General features: G+C 46.5%; 1 protein-coding gene across 5 annotated transcripts in view; it reads right to left on the bottom strand.

Annotated features, from left to right (window-relative positions):
• Positions 1–5799: 5799 nt before the first annotated feature.
• The window catches only part of PLPP4 (phospholipid phosphatase 4), a 149154-nt gene continuing 137560 nt past the window's right edge, over positions 5800–17393 (bottom strand). For 4 of the 5 annotated variants that reach the window (XM_077126222.1, XM_077126225.1, XM_077126224.1 and 1 more), the window contains 2 exons: positions 13710–13880; positions 5800–6662 (listed from right to left, as the gene is read on the bottom strand). In XM_077126222.1, coding sequence (XP_076982337.1) covers positions 6463–6662; positions 13710–13880 — 371 coding nt within the window. In that variant the 3' untranslated portion in view covers positions 5800–6462. Of the gene's footprint in view, positions 6663–8745; positions 8858–13709; positions 13881–17393 lie in introns of those variants that run through there. The other variant, XR_013161789.1, reaches the window with a different exon arrangement.

Below are 17393 nucleotides of genomic sequence, written 5' to 3'. Positions count from 1 at the left end.
TTTCTTCAGGTCCAGGTGCAGATGCTGGGCCATTTGGGCAAACGAAGATGACCAGCTGGAGATCAAGATGTTCTACAAAGTCTGATTCAAGCAGCCCAGGGGAGAGTTATAAACACCCCTTCAGACAATCTCCGGGGTGTGTGTGCACGTGTGCATATGCATGTGCGTGTGCACGAGGTGCATGCATGCTGGGGAGCATCTGACTTCCATTTTCAAGTAAGTTTGGGCTCAGTTTCCCCACCACCTCCTGCACCTCCTCTCCTTTATCTGAGGCCTCAAAGGAGTCCTCGTTTGGAGCTCCCTCTCCCGCTGGCCTGGAACTGCCCTCCCACCCTGCTTTGCACCACTGGGCTGTTCTCGCACAGCTGGTGGCTGCGGCAATATCTGACTTACATTGACCATCTCAGAGACATTAATTCTTATAAAAACCAGCACAGTGAATTTTATTGTAATATTAATTCAACCTTCTTGTACTGGGAACTTGGCCTCCCTAAGAGGATAAATTGCACAATCCCTTACAAGCAGTAGCAACAATTAGTAGAGGGACTATAATTCATGTAGGGCTTTAATTCTTGATTACTATTACCATATTGCCGTATTCTTCTTGCTTGTGTTAGAATGATCCTTTACTCTTCAGGGAGCTCTAAAATGCCAGGGTGCTTGCTCTATACATGCTGCTGATACCCCAGAATCTCTGCAATAATTACACTGATGGCCTGGTGTCTTACCTTCCTGATCACTAACAGTTGATAAGGTCCTACAAGGTTGCTATTATTTCCATTTTGCAGATGCAGACATTGAGGGCTGGTGGGAATGGGGCCATTTGCTCAAGGTTAAGTGGCAGAGCTGTGGGCCGGGCTACAGACCCTCATTCTAAGTGCTTCCCACTCTCTCGTGCTATCCCTGCAGTGCACAGTGGAATGAGAGACTATTGATGTCTGAGCGCCTACAGATACATAAAGCAGGGCTTCAGCATCACAGCATGTGAGGTCCCCAGAGGCATCTGTGAACTGTGGTCTGCATCACTCAGGGGAACCTTCCGGGGCAAGCAAGATGTGAGGCTGCATCAGAGCCATCAGGGGGTCCACCTGTCCGCAGTATACTTTGTGTTAAGTTGTTAGCCTAACACAAACTACCACTGCTTGTTAACTTGGTAGCACTGCTGTTCTGATCGTTTGTGGAAATCTACAGGCAGGAAATAAGGACAGCATCACACCAAACACTAGTGGTAAAAGACATCACAGAGGAACAAAAATAGGGATGTTTCAGGGTGGGGTAGTTTCTTTGCTGCAGGACTTTTCAGAGCCTTTAATATGCTATTGTGTATCTATAATCTCTAAGAGGGGAATTTAGAATAGGTTAAACACCCTTACTTTATTCTAGACTTTACTTTATTTTAAAGTCAAACCAGTTCTGCTTCTTTGAGAAACAGTGGTCTAATAACATCTCTCTTCTTCTCCACTCATTGAGACTTTTGGAATTCCAGTTTTAAATTTCCTTAATTCCCCAGAGATCAGCAATGGTGCAAGTTATTAATAATAATTAAGGGTGGACTCTTTTACAGGATGATTATAGCTGCAGGTGATCAAAGCCATCTAAAAAATGTTATCAGTTCTGCTTGACGCAAGCAGGGTATACCATATCCCTAAGCAAAGGCACGGTGAGAAGAGATATCCCATGCCCATCAAAGTCCTAAAGGCACAAACACAGGCACACTAGGGCACAAATACCTTCCAAAGAAGCACCACATCTTTAGGGATTTTACATTGGAATTGGCATTTCACTTTTTTTTTTTTTAACATAGGCAGGCACAGGGAAGGAACCCGGGTCTATGGCATGGCGGGTGAGAACTCTGCCTGCTGGGCCACCGTGGCCCGGCATTTCACTTTTTAAAACTTAGGCAAGGGGTTTTTTTGTTTGTGTTTGCATTAAACTGGATGCAGAGAGCAAGACCCAAGCACATCAGGCCTTCCTTGTCTTAGATGCCTGGTGCCTGGGTGTTTGGTTTTGTGTATCCATCAGTGTTTGGAACCAATGAATGCTAAAGACTTAGGGAACATTCTTAGATTTCTACCTGCCAGGAATTCTCTGAAATTTCCTGCTAAGGTTTGTAGGATGAGTGGGGCTAGTATTTGGAAGACCCAGTTTTGAAAGTTGGGGGCAGAAATTTGAAGCGTGGTATTATCAATGCAGTGTTCCTAAACTCCTTGGAAAACCATCCTCACACTTGGAGAGCTGTCACTGATGAGAGCAAAGTTCTTTACATGTTTTTTCAGTTATAAGAAACAGAAATAACTGTCATGGAAAAAAAAAAAAAGGATGCATTGGAAGGCTCCAGGGTGGCACCAGGAATGAAAGAAGAGCTGAACAACTATCTCAGAAAGCAGGAAAATGGGGGGGGAGGGGGCTCCTGGGATCCCCAGAGGTAAGGTCTATTGTTCACCTTCTCTAAGAGGCTGACATCAAGGCAGCTCATCTTGGTTCCAATTCCCAGGAGTGAGACTGAGATTGGCCCACCTAGGCCAGGGGTCTCCCTTTGGTGGGGGTGGGACAGGGCAGATTGCCAGTCACTGGTCACCAGGGTGGCAGGCACCCCAGATTTTCCCCAGTAAACAGAAAGCCTGCCCAAGTGGGTTGACTCCAGATGTAAACAGGAAACAAACATGCTCAGATGTGATCCATTTCTACCAAACTGGAATGAGCTAAATGGAGGTATGAGAATGTGAGTTTAAAGAAAAGGACAGTGTCTTGAAAAAGGTAGAACTAGGGTAAAGAACATGCCAGGACTCTCCAGGGTGATGCAGTGTGTCTCAACAACAAGCTCCATGGTTTTCAACAGAAATTCTTTAAAAGGACAACCCAGTGATAGATAGAAGAGTCAACTTTTTGTCTAAATTCCAACTCAAAAAAGAAGTCACGTGTTCCATAAGGAAGGGCACAGCTGTTACATATTTTTAATAATATTATAGCATTTTTGTTTGTGTTTTAATTAAAGTAGATGCTGTCACAGATACTGCTAGTTGTCAACCCAACCTCCATTTGTCTACCCTTTCCCCATGCACATAGAATCGATCTCCTTCAAAGAGGCTGGCAATGTCAATACTCCCTCTTCCAGGCCCCCCGCACCTCTGGGGGTGGCAATGTAGTCAATGTAGGTAAAAGGAATTTTGCTGGGGGTTTTGGGAAACATTTTCATCCCTGATAAAGTCACAATTAGAGCTATCTTGCCGCATGAGCAAACTCCTTTGTTCTTGCCTTAAGCACAGTTAGACGATGATGTGACTCTTGGGGTCACTGCAGCTACGCTGTGACCAAGTGGTGAGTATCACTGTCACACTGATGACACTGGAGCAAGAGGATGGAGAGGGCCTGGAGCTCTAGAGACCACCTCCCTCTCAATTCCTTGTTATTTATAATAGTAAATCCCTATTGATTATAACGCTTTTCGTTGTTATAAAAACCAACGAAAGTTGGGTGTTTCATTACTTGCATCCTAAGGCATCTTGAAGACACCAACTGGCAAATGCAAAGATCAAGACATTAAACCCACAAACATGCTCACAATGCGGATTCTTGACTTCTCTTGAAAAACCGTAAGATCTGCCATACTGGGCTTACCTTCCTTCCTGGCAATGACAACCCGGAGTTGCAGAGGGCCAGCACCTTTCCCCAGGGGTGTGTGTTCTTTAGTTCTCCATGGCCTCCACCACTCCCCATGACCACTGTCCCTGACATGCCTCATTCTCTCCATTCTGTTTCTAAGCCATGGAGGTATTTGACTTTGCGATTGATAATCTCTAATTTTGGCCCCTGAGCAGGTTCTCCTAACGGAGGGTGGCTCTCACCATCTCTTCCTCTAAAGTAAGTGCTAAAGATATTTACACTGGCAAGTTAGTTTCTTGTAAGCAAGGTGAGTGAAGGGCCGTTTTCCAGAACCCTTCATCACAAGGAGATCCGCCATCCTCTAGCTTCTGAGACAGCAGTGCTAGAATGGGGCACCACTGCAGCCTTCCTTCCCCACCATACCCCATGCTTCTCTCCCAGATGCTGCCATTTCCATATCAGGAGGTCGTGCACAGAAACCAACACCATCCATTCCATTTCGGCAGCACTAGGACTGGGTGCAACCTGCTTTGCCAGTGAGATGGAATTAGTAAGCCCTCCCATCCAGAAAAGATCAGGGCTGGGGAACAAATGTCCTATTCGTGGCCATTGTACGGATGTATTATGATGTATTTCTTTCACATTAATAGAGCATGAAATTAAAATATATGGATCCACAAAAACGCCTGATTTCTTGAACTGCCTTATATGGTTAATTATGGCTCCTATGAATCCTGCTGTAAGCTTCATGTTATTATGTGTTTTGTAATTTTAATTACATTTTAATCAAAGCTTTCCCATGGCATGTCTCAGGACTTTCAACTTAATTATTAGCATTAACAATATTTCATTCTCTGTTACTCTGCTGAGTCCTTCTGGAACATTTATCTTTAAATGTAAGTATTTATACTGAATGTACAGTTCATGGTCCAGAATTTAGAGTCATCATTAAATGAAGTGTAGCTCTTCTGCTTCCCTCCTGCTCACTATGGCAGAGCTTGGCTAAAACTACAACTAAAGAAGACGACGGGCCAAATCAGGTTGTTTGATAACACTGGCAAAGGATCTTTTCTCTACATTTTTATATTTGGTTTTATTTTTGAGCACGACAGAATTTTTATTAAGATGCAAATGTTGCTTAACTCTCCAATTTTTGACAGATTTTAACTCTGGAGTTAAGACTGTACTCAATGAATTGCTATGCCTTCGATTTCAAAGTAACTCCCATTTGTTTTCACAGTTGTTTGCTAGTGTGCTCTCATAAAAAAATAAAAAATAAAAAATCAGTAGTTGGCTATGGTTGGAAGTTGACTCAAGCCTTCCACTCCTCCACCTCGGTGTACAGGGTGTTTGCCGCCTGGCTCGTGCCCCAAGCCCGGGTGGAAGGTGCATGGCTGCTGGGGGCAGGCAACACGGTTCAATTAAGGTGGCGCCAGCCCTGCAGGACCAAGTCCACAGAGCGGTGGTGGTGGCTGGTCAAAGTGTCCTGCTGCCTCTCCTGGCACGTCCAGGCCAGCATCGCTCAGCTGACGACTTACACATCCACGTGGGCCTTTCAAAGTACAGTCTGTTACGCTCACTTGTGGCGTGACGCTTGTTTGGACATCAAGGATACGTTGCTTCCCAGCAGGCCCGGGAATCTGGAGACTCACAGGGTACATTCGTTCAGAACTGAGTGAAGGGAAGGCTTGCTACCTGGAAGAGAATGAGCTGGCCACGGGGCAGTGTGCCCTATACCCTGGCTATTACATGTCTGCCCACTGGCTGCATTTGAACAATGCAAAGAATGCATTCCCGAGTCTTCTCTTGCACCTACAACCGGAGCCTCGCCCCACTGAAACACTTCCGGCTACATGGGAATGGGAAACTGGCTGCACTTGAGAAATGCTTAGCTAGAGTAGAGCTCAGCAAAAAACTCAGCTCCCACCCTGCAGCTGTGCCTTACCTCCACAGAGCCTTGGGACACACACCCAGATTCCCTTGAGAAGAGCCCCAAGGCACTATCCTCCAGATCTGTGATTTCAGTTCTATCACATCATGCAGAGGTCTCAGTACAGGGGGCTACAGAAAGGCCGAGCTACATACAGAACTGGCTCACAAACCCAGACTGTGGCTATTGTCCACATGAGCACAACTCCCCCTCCCTCCCCACCCCCCACCCCCCCACAATGACAGTAACCTCCTCCCCTGCCCCTGCACGCATGCATTTTATTTGCATTTTGTATTTGGTGGAAGTCTATGCATGAAGTTATTCATCTCATTCCCTTTTAAGTTCAATCATTCAAAACACCCTGGAATGCTAAGCTCGGAGTTCCAATGCCACTTCAGAGACATATGCGGTAATAAGCTGCAGATCTGGAAAGCTCCGGAGCCTCTGCCTCCAAGCCCAGCACCTGGAATGACATACAGACAGAGCTGGCTTTGGCCCAGCTCCCCACACCTGTCTCATCTGTGGTACCCACTGCATCTCCGAATGACTTCGGCTGCCCTGGTCCGCCGAGACCAAGTCTTCCAGGTAGGAGATTTTATTATGTTTTACAATCATGAAAACACAGGAAGGCGGCTGTTACAGCAAACAGTTTGGATCGAGGACCTGGCCGAGCTACACCCACCCCGCACCTGCAGCCACCTTCCACAATGTCTCCCAGAGATTGTTCCTGGTGTCCTTCCCTCGCAAATACAAGAAAGTTGAAAGTAGACATTTAAAGTAGCGGGAACACCGTTGGCAAAACAGAAGCAGGAGAGTGACTTGGAGAAACAACTGACGCGGCACGCACTACGGAAAACCTCTCGTGTTGTGTTATGACATCGGTGGAGGGGTGTGTCCTGGGCTAAGTGTCCATCCTGCCAAGACCCTGGTCATACGGGGCCTTCGGTGATTCCCTCCAGGGGCAGGCTGGGCGCGCTGTCGGCCGTGGGCCTCTCGTCTTTCTTCAGCGAGGTCGGCACTCGGAGACTGACGTAGGGTTTATGACAAGCTGTGTTGGCCAGAGGAGGGTAATGCTGTCTGTAGCAAATGTAGGCAAAGATGAGGCCAATGACTCCGCCGACGAAAGAATCTGGGCAGGAAAGAGCAGAACCGGGAGAAACGTGTTAACTATTCGTTCAAATGTGGCCAACGACCTTTTCCAGAAAGTACTTCTCCCACCTGCTCCAGTAAGTGGCTTGCTTGTAGGGCCCCCTGAAAGGCCTCAGGAAAGAACAGAAATCACACTAGAGGTACAAAGCCTGATGGCTTCTGCAAACTGTCACCATTTCTAGCTCCTCAACATGGCTTTTACATGTGTCCTTGATTCTCACTCCTTTATTTCCTAACTCATACCTGAGCAACTCTATGAACCCTAATTTGTATTCCTGAATTCTGGATTTAAAATCAATTCTAAATTCTAGAAGAAGAGTTCACGCCATCTCTACAGGATCTAAATACTCGGGGGCTGTAATTTTTTTTCTCCAGCTATTTCCCACTGTAGTCCAACGATTTTGTTCCTTCCTGTGCCACAGAAACCCACTGCGTGGGCTGGTCTGTGCCTCACAGTAAGTGATTTCCCAGGGCTGAGTCGTGGACAAAGTGGATACACTGTTTTACAACCCACCAGGTCTGGCAAACCTGGCAGATCTTTGGTGGGAGGTGCCCAGTTCCTTCAACAAGCTGCTGATCTCCCCAAGTTGGCAGTGGTGTGGCATCTGAAGGCAAGCGACTTGCAGGCCCCACCCTCACAGAGCACCCCTTGCCAAAGATGATATTCATCTGGCACCCAATAGAGACCCCATGAAGAGCCCTTGTTTAGCATGTGTGTGTGTGCACGTGTGCGTGCACTTTAAACTGCATCTATAGAGTAACAGTCTTACCCAAAGTGTCCTTGCACAATGGAGATTCTCCCCTAACAAAATAAATTTTGAATTCTTGATAAATTTACTGCATTGCTGAGCTATTATTCTCAGTTTGGGGATTTCACTTTCACATATATTATTTTGTGGAGTCTCAAAAAGCTCTTCTGGGCAGATAGTATCAGTCCCATTTTAAAGAAGAAATTAAGGTTCAGAGAGGCCAATCGACTTTTCTGGCCATGCCACTTATTAATGGCAGAACTGGGACTTGAACCAGATTCAACCTAATTCTGCAGCTCCTGTGTTCCCTGGTGCTGTACTTGAACCCTGGCTGGCTCATTCTGGATTAATAGCAACATGACTGTTGGCCCAGCCTTCGGGATGCAGCAGGTTGATGAGCTGCAAGGTGTGTCCTCCTGGGTTCAGGTGAGTTGCAAGGGTTTTTCTTAAGCCATCAGTGCTCAAGGTGGGTGGTGAGTTTCCAAATACTTCCCAGGAAGCAGCAGACCATGTTAAGGACCTCAGTTTAAATCAGAAGCTATCTCCCTAGTGTCTCCTGGAGTTGAAAATTTGAGTGGCTGTCAAAGGAGTCTGTCTTTTAAGACAACAGTTTACTGCCTAGGCATTTGCATCACACTCATAAATCTTTTATGGGATGGTGTTATAGGTATCTTGGCTCCATCTAGATCATCAGGATAATTTTTGAGGAAAGGGAAAATATTTTGCATGCCATGATCTTTCATAGAATTGTTTCTACATTTAGCATTTTTATTAGGCTAATAGGAAAACATAAAATGTTCTATATAAATAGCTTTAAGCTCTTTGAAATGAATATAATAATTTAGCATGTATAATTTTATTTATATACGGCAGTAAAACAGGTAAAGAAATATAAATAAGAGAAAAGTTATACATTTCTATGATGGGGGCAGAGATGTCGACTGCAGGCAGAACAAAGTGCCAGATCTGGCAAGTGCAGTCTATACACAGCAGTTAATGACATTTAATCACATGCAAATAGATGAAGTCATTCCCTTCCTTAAATTACACCCAGTGCTTTTTAAGAACCGACCATCCCCCATCGCCCCATCCCCAGCCCACAGCCTTCAAGGCTGCACACCTGGCCCTGCCGACCCTCTCAGGCATCCTGTGCCTGTCCTCATCTGCCACGGCCACTGTCCTTCCTTTGCTCAAATATCTGCTGTCTCTTTCCCATTCGGGGCACACACATGCTGTTCCATCCCCAGCAGTCCCTTCCCTCACCCCCTTTCCTATTCAATTTCTATTCATCCTTTGAGCTCAACTCAAACTTACCATGCAACAAAGCTTCACCTGACCTCCAGAGGAGCTCAACTCTTCCAGGTACATTTTTTAATAATCCCCTGTGCAATCAGAACGGCAAATAATGACAAACTGTGTAATGAATTGTTCATTGTCTAACACTGGATTCTAAATTCCAGGAGGGCAGGGCTGCGAATGTCTTGTTGGCTGCAGATTCCACAACCTGTTGCTCACAGCAGATTTAAGTTTGTGGAGGGGGTTGGGTGAGGGAATACGAGCACAATGATTGAGGATTAGATTTTGGTCGCTGTCTTCTGCGACCTTGTGTGAGCCCCTTCGCCATTCTGGAGGTCGGGAAACAGGCCTCTGTCACCTCCTCAGTAACTCAGTGCGTTGAACAAGCACATGGCGGCTGAGCTGCCTTCTGCCTTCGATGCAGATGTTCCAGGACTTTGATCCCATGCAGCCTACTGTGGGCAAGTACTCAGGTTGTTTGGAAACTCCACCAAGGCACATTTAGAAAACAGGTCATTGCTTTAGTTTCCTAGCTGCTAACCAAATCCTATACGAAGAGTTTACTTAACCACAGGAATTTATTGGCTCACAGTTTTGCAGGTTAGAAAGCTTGCTTCCTCTCTTCTGGCTGTCTGGCCATCTTTGGAGTTCCTTGGCTTTTCTGTCATATGGCAATGCCCACGGCAATGTCCTCCTTCTCTTCTCCTCTAGGTTCCCGTGTCTTCTGGCTGGCTGCCATGGCGTCTCTCTCCTTCTGACTTTCACTCTACTTATAAAGGAGTCCAGATACGTGGATCAAATCCTAACTTGATTCAGTTGGGCCATACCTGAACTGAAGCAACATCTTGAAGAAATCCTATTTATAATGGGCCCACTCCCACCCCAATGCAGACCAAGCCCCCAAACATGTCCAAACTGGGGTACACCATTCAATGAACCACAAGTCTACACCCTCAAGAGCACATGGTTGTCACAAAAGTGGCTCTCGATCAGGGCCTGGGCTTTGCAGTTCCATCATCCAGGAACGTCCCTCACTTCCAATGGCCCGGATGCTGGCGCGCCACGCAGATGTGGGGACATTCTCCATGTACAGGTGTAGGATCGATCCCACGGGCTTACCTTCTAGAGGCTTCTGCTAGATGTTTCCCTTGCCCCTCCCTAGGCCCCAGGCTCTGTCCCCATACTGTTCCCACTTAATAAAACAATAGACTTGTGTGCTTGGAGTGGAGTTGGGGAGGTAGGAAAGATCAGAGGAGTGCGGATAAAAGAAAATGAGACAGCCTTGAGAGTGGAGAGATAAAGGCATTTGAGATCACGGGCTACTTATTAGAGATGAACATGTAATCAAGTCATTGAATACATTTCTACTGTAGGCATAGTTACTTAAACCAAAATTGAAATGGAGCTGTAAAAGCCTCAGAATATTAATATTGTTAACTAAAGTCTGTAATGAGGGGAACTCGGCTTCTGCTGCTGCCGCTGGGGCTCCCCAGGAATTCTCGTCATGATGGATGGCCCCTGCCTACTGTTGCTGGGTAGCTCAGTTCACCAAAGAAAAGCAATATGTTCTTTATCTCAGTCAGGAATCCTGCCTCAACACCCAACCTCACAGCAGTCAATAACTTCCACTTCTCGAAGCTGGATACTCTGGAGGCCTCCTCGATTGCTCCTCAACTTGTGTTGACTGAGTACAATTTCCCACCCCAGAACAGTGCGGCTTCTTAACACATAACATGGGAAAGGAAGGTGTTCATAAGGCATAGCGCAGATCAGGGTTTCTCAACTTAACAGTATTGGCATTTGGGCCTGGATAATTTTTTGTTGTCCAGGAGAATGTCCTACGCATTTTAGGGTCTTTAGTAGCATCCCTGGCATCTACCCACTAGATGCCAGCAGCACCGTCGCCCCCTACACGGAAACCAAAAATACATCTCCAGACACTGCTAAATGTCCCCTGTGTGTTAAAGTCATCCCCAGTTGAAAAACACTAGTGTAGACAGTGCCAAGTTACTTAAAGCAATCAGAAGTCCTGCTACATAAAAGGGAATTCAGGTAAAATGAGCCTCACTCAGGGCCCATTAGAGGATCCAAGGAAAGGCACAATGAATCCAAGACGGACAGCTCCACGGCTGAGTGGGGCTCGGGCCACCTCAAAGACTTGTACAAACCACAGCACGTTCCACTTTGGCAGCAGAAACCATGACACCACTTTGGTTTGCCTCCAAGTATGGCCTCCAACATCAGTTACAATACATTCTCTTGTTTGTCTTCCCATCAGCCCACAGAGCATTCATACTCTCCCTTGACCGCTCAAAGTTCCTTCTGGTGCCAAATGGACAGGATGGCAATTGGACAGGAAACTCCAGCTCTTAGAAGGCTTCGGGTACACCAGCTGCGTCACAAACCTGTCATCTCCTAAAGCCAAGAGTTGTGGGTCTGCATTCTTTCATCATGGCACCTACTAGGATAACCAACCCAGTTAGGGCCAGAGAGTGTTTAAGGGGATGGTCAACCTTGTGTTCTTATGGTTTACAGGACCAGGGCACCACACAAGGGCTCTGACGGCTTTCCAAGATACAGAAAAATTCTATTCCATTCTGAAACCCTTCATCGTTCCTCAAATCCAAAGTGGTAGAATAAAAGTGAAAATCGGGGGTTCATAGTTTGCAAAGAGAGATTGTGTTCCAAACATATGCCTGCCTCCCTTTACCAGTTATGTGGACAACATGACACATTCTTTAGGGACAATGCACTAAGCAACGAGAGTACTGATTGGCATTTGTGCAGGATGTTTTCATTTATAAAGTAAATTCAGATCCACCATGTCATTCAAGTGATGAAGCAGCTCTATGACATATTTGGGGGCTACTGTTCCTACATTCATAAGAAGAAACAGGTTCAGGAGGGATAAATGAGGAACAGACCATAAAAAGCCCTTTGACCTATAGTATACTTCAGGGGGAAATACCTTAACCCCAATGAGTGTGATGATTAATTTTATATCACCTTGGCTAGGTCATGGTGTCCAGTTGTTTGATTAAACACCGGCCTCGATGATGTTGTGAAAGGGACGTCAAATAAAGAAAATTACCCTCAATAATGTGGGTGGATCTCATCCAATCAACTGTGGGTCTTAAAAGCAAAGAACTAAGGGTTTCAAGGAGAACAAATTCAGACTCAACATTTCACCATCATTCTCACTAGAATTTCTAGTCTTCTGGCCTGCCCTACAGAATTCACAAATGTCAGGCCTCAGAATCACGTGAGCCAATTCTTTTACAGAAATCCATCTAGCCATCCAGCCATTCTGTTGATTCTGTTTCTCAGGAGAACACTAAATGGCCAACACATCATCCCCATTCCAAGGGGAATGCTCTTGTTGCTGCTGGCTCAGTTGACTGTCTCTCCTTCCCATATAATCCAGAACCTTCCCCAAGACACAGATGATAACAAGGGAAGGCTCAGGGTCTAGCCTTTGTGGCCCTCTACGGACCACCCCCATCACATGGGGCTTAAGCCTTGATCAGCACTTGACACAGCCACCTGCCCAGTCCATGTTCTTACCTCTCTTTCCCCCTTATCCCTCACCCCCCAGCCCCAAGCTCCTGCTGGGACACACAGGGCCCAGAGCATGGGCTCCAGAAGGGGTGGGGGTGGGGGTTTGGAGCTGTGGCCAGCTGAGGAGCAGGGAGAAAATGGAAGGAGAAAATACCCCCAGCCAGGAGCTCCCCCACCTCTGGACTTGCCTGCTGCCTGACTACCACTGCAGCAAACAGCCCTGGGAAGAGGTGAGAAGACAACTTACTCCCACAAGGCAGCTGACTACAGAGATAGAAAAGAGAGAGGAGGGAAAAATTCCTGGTAGCAGGACAAGAGGGAAGGAAGAGGAGGTGCCAGGCCATGGACTGTTCCTGGAATGCCATTTTTCCTTGGAGGCTGGATACTCAGGACATTTAATCTGTTTCATTTGCTTAAAGTTGACACAAAGAGGGAAGCTCTTTAACAGTGCTTCTTAGATCTAATCAGTAAGAACAGACTTGCTTCTTAATAATTGCATTCCTGGGTACCACTCCAGATCCGTCCTCAGAAAGCCCGATTCCTAGCTCAAGTTGGCCTGCCCAAAGGGATCGAGGATTGTCCTTTGGAAAACACCCTGCGCAATGCAGCTCCTAAAGGTCACATCTCTGAGGACACCATCTCTGTCTCTGCTCCTCTGCAGTAGATGGTGGCTGTCTTTCAGGCAGCTCTGAGCTGCAGTCTGTCTGCAGGGGACATACTGTGGTTTACTGCTATCCCAGGTACGAGGCCCTCACTTGCTTTATGTTTTTTTTTTTTTTTTTTTTTTTGCATGGGCAGGCACCAGGAATCGAACCTGGAATCAAACCCGGGTCTCTGGCATGGCAGGCGAGAACTCTGCCTGTTGAGCTACCATGGCCTGCCCACCTTAGGTTATTTTGCTTTTGAACAAGTATCTCAAAGAACTAAGATACATAGGTAATCTTCACTTCACCCCACCCGACCCCAAGATACTGTTTGGGGCGTTGCTAGAATCGATCTCTGAGCCAGACAGTCCTTTGGATGAGCATCATGGTGAAAAATATGTTCTTATAGTTTGGGTTTGATGTGTGAGAGGGGCCAAAAGCAATGTGGCATCAAATCTGGTGGCTAAGACAAGTGATCCAGCAGGGAAATCACATTCGGATCCCGGGCCAAGGGGGACTTAAAACCTAAGGGACTGACATCCTGGCAAGACGTGGGCAGGGTCTGTTGGGCACACAGAAATAGGAAAAGCTTCAGTTCTTTCCTTGGCAAGAGCAGCATGAAGGCCAGAAGTCAGTTTCACAGTTTTACATGCACATCTGCTTTGCAAATGTATCTTCTAGAGCACTGCAGTGTGACGTGGTTTCTGACAAGGGGCATTCAGTTCTCCCCGGGTCAGTGCATTCTGCACTTGCGCCTGGGGGGGAGGGGTGGGCACTCACCTTGCCAGTGGTGCTTGTAGTCGCACATGCGGGACAGAGCGATCATCATGGCACAGTACAGGGGCAAGATGGCAGCACAGAGCCGCCAACTCTTCCCTCGCCCACTCTCGGTGAAGCAGTGTAGCTTGCCGGCCAAGTAGAAGGTTGTGAAGCCGAGGCCCGAAAAAGCAACTGCCAAAGAAACAGCAGGTGTTACTTGAGCAGGTGGGGAGTATCAGGGACACGGGGCATCTTGAGTGTCTGGCGCCTCCTGCCTGCCAGCTTGCTCAGCTTGCTCAGCCTCAGGGCCACGGCCACGTTGGCACCAGGCGCCAAGACAATCTGTGCTCTTGCTAGGATCACGCTGGCGTGAACTTTGCAACCGTTGAGAATGGCCTTCCAGGCTTGTGTATGACCAAAACTTATTCTACTTCAATGATTCAACAGTGATTTCATGGGCATCTATTGTGTGCTAGACAAATATTGTGCTTTGTGTAAGGAATAAAAACATGCATTAGCTGTTATCTCTGATCTCAAGGGCTCACAGTCTGGTTGAAGACACGGCATACTGATGCATAGTTTTAACAAAGTGCACTAAGTTCTAGAATTTAAAAGTGCATACAGGATGCAACGAGAGGAGAGAAAGGTAGCACCTTCTCCTTCCTGGAGGAGGAGAATAAGGTGAAGAGGGCCTCCAGCTTGAGGGTGTGAATGTCCAAAGCACAGGACAGGGGACAGGATTAGTGGCTTTGCAGCTCGGCAGCTAGTCTGGTCACCGGCACGCAGGCAGCTTCAAGTGGGGAGAAACGGCTGAGCAGCAAGGCCAAATCAGGAAGCTGGTTTACTTCATTGGATAATAGGGAGTCACTGAAGGCTCCTGAGCAGGGGAGTAACATGGTCAAATTATCTTCATCCCAATATTCAGGATAGCTTCCTTTCAAGATGCTCAGAGAACATCCACATGGCATGCCATTGGTGGGCCTTGGGAAATGGAGGTACAAGAAGTCAGGAGACTTGTCTGGGGTCATGCAGCATATCCTGCGCCCAGGCTGGGAGGAATCCCTGGAAATATTTCAGGATGATGCCAAAATAATCTCCTTGAATAAATTGTAATTAACCTTCAGCAGGTCAGGCACCAGGCAAGATGCAGAGGGGTCACCACAGTGGCCAAGATGGATTAGAACGCTACTGTCCCAAGGCTTTAATCATCAAGCAGAGGAGACACACAGCAAGCAGGAGAGCAGGGACATAAGACTATTTCAAATAATGAAGAAAGCAAAGCTAAGCCACATCACAAAGAGAGGCAGGGTTTGGGAGGGGCACCATTAAATGGGGCAGTCGGAAATCCAGTCCCAGGTTGCCCCATCAGCAGAATTTCAAAATGATTGTGTATTCTAGGAGTTTCAAAGCAGCCTAGATCAAAGGAATAAAATATACTAATCACTTTGGTTTAATCAGTAGAATCCTCTGTTTGGAAGAACCATGTCTTGGCCTTATTACGTACAAGAGAGGAAGAGTAAGGGAGAGGAGAAGGAGGGAAGGGAAGAGAGAATTAACCAATGAGCATACATTATTTTGTTCAAACAATTTTTTAATGAACCTATGCCTGTACTTTCAGTACAAGTGCGTGACAAAATAAGGAGTAGGACATATCCTAGACTTCAGAAACTCACAGTTGAATAAGGAAGAAAGGTAAAAAATTATAATACAACGTGACTGGGGTTAGAAGGGAGGGGGTAATTGGCCTTTGGAGGCCAGGAAGGTGGAGCCACTGACTTCCCAGGCTAGCAGGAATGGTCAGGAGAAGTTTCCAGGGACAGTGAGCAGGAGCTGAAAGCTGAAGGTACACTGGGGCAAGGGGTGGTTCAGGCAGAAAAAGCAGGCAAGAGAACAATGGGGGTGGGGGAAGAAGGAGGGAAATGGAGGCTAATAACAATTATATCAATAGCTTGCTTTCATACTCTACATTAAACTCTTTTAACATTATTTCTTTGAGTAGACTTTGCAGCAATCCTATGAGATATGTACTCATTTCTTTTTAAATTTAAGTAATATGATTACCACCATTTTATAAATGAGGAAATTTAGGCACAGTTGAGGTTAAGCAATTTCCATAAGAACCCAGAGCAAAAGTGGAGAGACTAGAAAAATTAAGCTCTTCACAACCCCTAACTATATGGACGTGGATCAGTATTTCTGAGTTTACTGTCTCTTTCTCCTACTAGATTCTGCTTTCCATGGGGCAGGAACCATGTCTGTTTTGCTCACGGATGTGCACAGAGAATTCAGCACAGTACTCCTGGGAAAGAATGAACGAACAGAGGGATTAGCTGTTGCAGCGAACATGGAAAAAGAGAAAATCAGTTTGGAGGCTCTTTTTCAGGTAGAACAAAAGAACTGCTTGGATTTTAAGGGTGAGAGAAGATTAAGGGGGCTGGGGGGAGTCCCAGATGCTTGGTTTAGGCAACAGAGGGTGCAATGGTGGTGTCCCTTGTTAGGCAGGGGGTCCTTAAGGATTCCACATGAGACAGCAAATTATAGATTAACAGATTTATTGAAGGAATAAAGCAGGGAAGAAGTAGGCAGCAGAGCAAAAGGGAGAAAGCAGGTGGGAGCCAGGAGGAAGAAAGAGAAAATGGCTCTGGCTCCTTGTTCTGGGAGTTGCGTTTTAAAGGGACAGTGACTCCAGGAGGGAAGGGTACCCACTAGGTGGTGTGTTGTTTCCTGACTGGATGGGGGCTTGTAACAGGTTTATATCTGGATCCTTGGACCTGCCAGGGATGCTGAGGAGGGGGACTGATGGGGGCTCTGCATCCTTTTGCTCTTAGAATTTCCTTTCTGAGACCTAACATCCCTAAGACGGGATGGGCAAATGCTATGAAGGAGGGGGTTTGATGGAGAAGCCAGTGATGACAAGTATCTTGTTTTCTCTTAAAATAAAAAGTTTACTGTTGTGTAAAACCGCAAAAGCAATTCATGGCTGCACCCACTGGCAAAAGGGTGAAGATTGGATGTGGTATATATAGCTCCTGACCTTTTGGTCCAATTAGGTTTAAAACATTATTGGCACTCTGTGAGCTTTAAAGCAGGTCTTAAGTGGGTTTAGAACAACCCTGGCTACAGATGGAGTCACTTTTAAAATTTAGGAATTAAAAAAATACTGGTAGGCAGGTCCCACTGCCAGAGATTTGCTGGTAGGGGTCTGGAGGAGGACCCTGGCATTTGGGTTTGCTTTTGAAGCTCCCCAGGTGATTCTAATGACAACAAGGACTGCAAGCCACTGGCTTAGAGGCTTTTGTTGAAGGCAAGTGCTGCAGTTCCCCACTTTCTCTGGACACCAGCCTAATTAAATTTTCCTTTTGATTAGCAATTATTGCTGAGGGGGCAAGCTCCTAGGTAACCAGCTCACACAGTGGCTGGGTTAAGGGGGGCTGGACACCTACTTTAAATAACCCCCCCAAAGCCTGAGCAGCTGGCAATTCAGAATCTCAGGCACACCCAGACCTCCTCAATCAGAATCTGCATCTCAACAAGATCTGCAGGCGGTCTGCTTACACACTGAAGTGTGAGAAGCCCTGACACACTGATCAGCTTTAAAGAGAGCTCTAGAGAGTCCATCTCAAGGAAATAATGCAAAATATGGGGGAAAGCTAGATGTTCTTCTCAAAGTTAACTGTAATCGTGGAAAAACTGAAAGTAACCAAT

Source organism: Tamandua tetradactyla, chromosome 13 (genome assembly GCF_023851605.1).
Source record: "Tamandua tetradactyla isolate mTamTet1 chromosome 13, mTamTet1.pri, whole genome shotgun sequence".
Classification (NCBI taxonomy): domain Eukaryota; kingdom Metazoa; phylum Chordata; class Mammalia; order Pilosa; family Myrmecophagidae; genus Tamandua; species Tamandua tetradactyla.
This window is presented reverse-complemented; position numbering and strand designations above follow the sequence as displayed.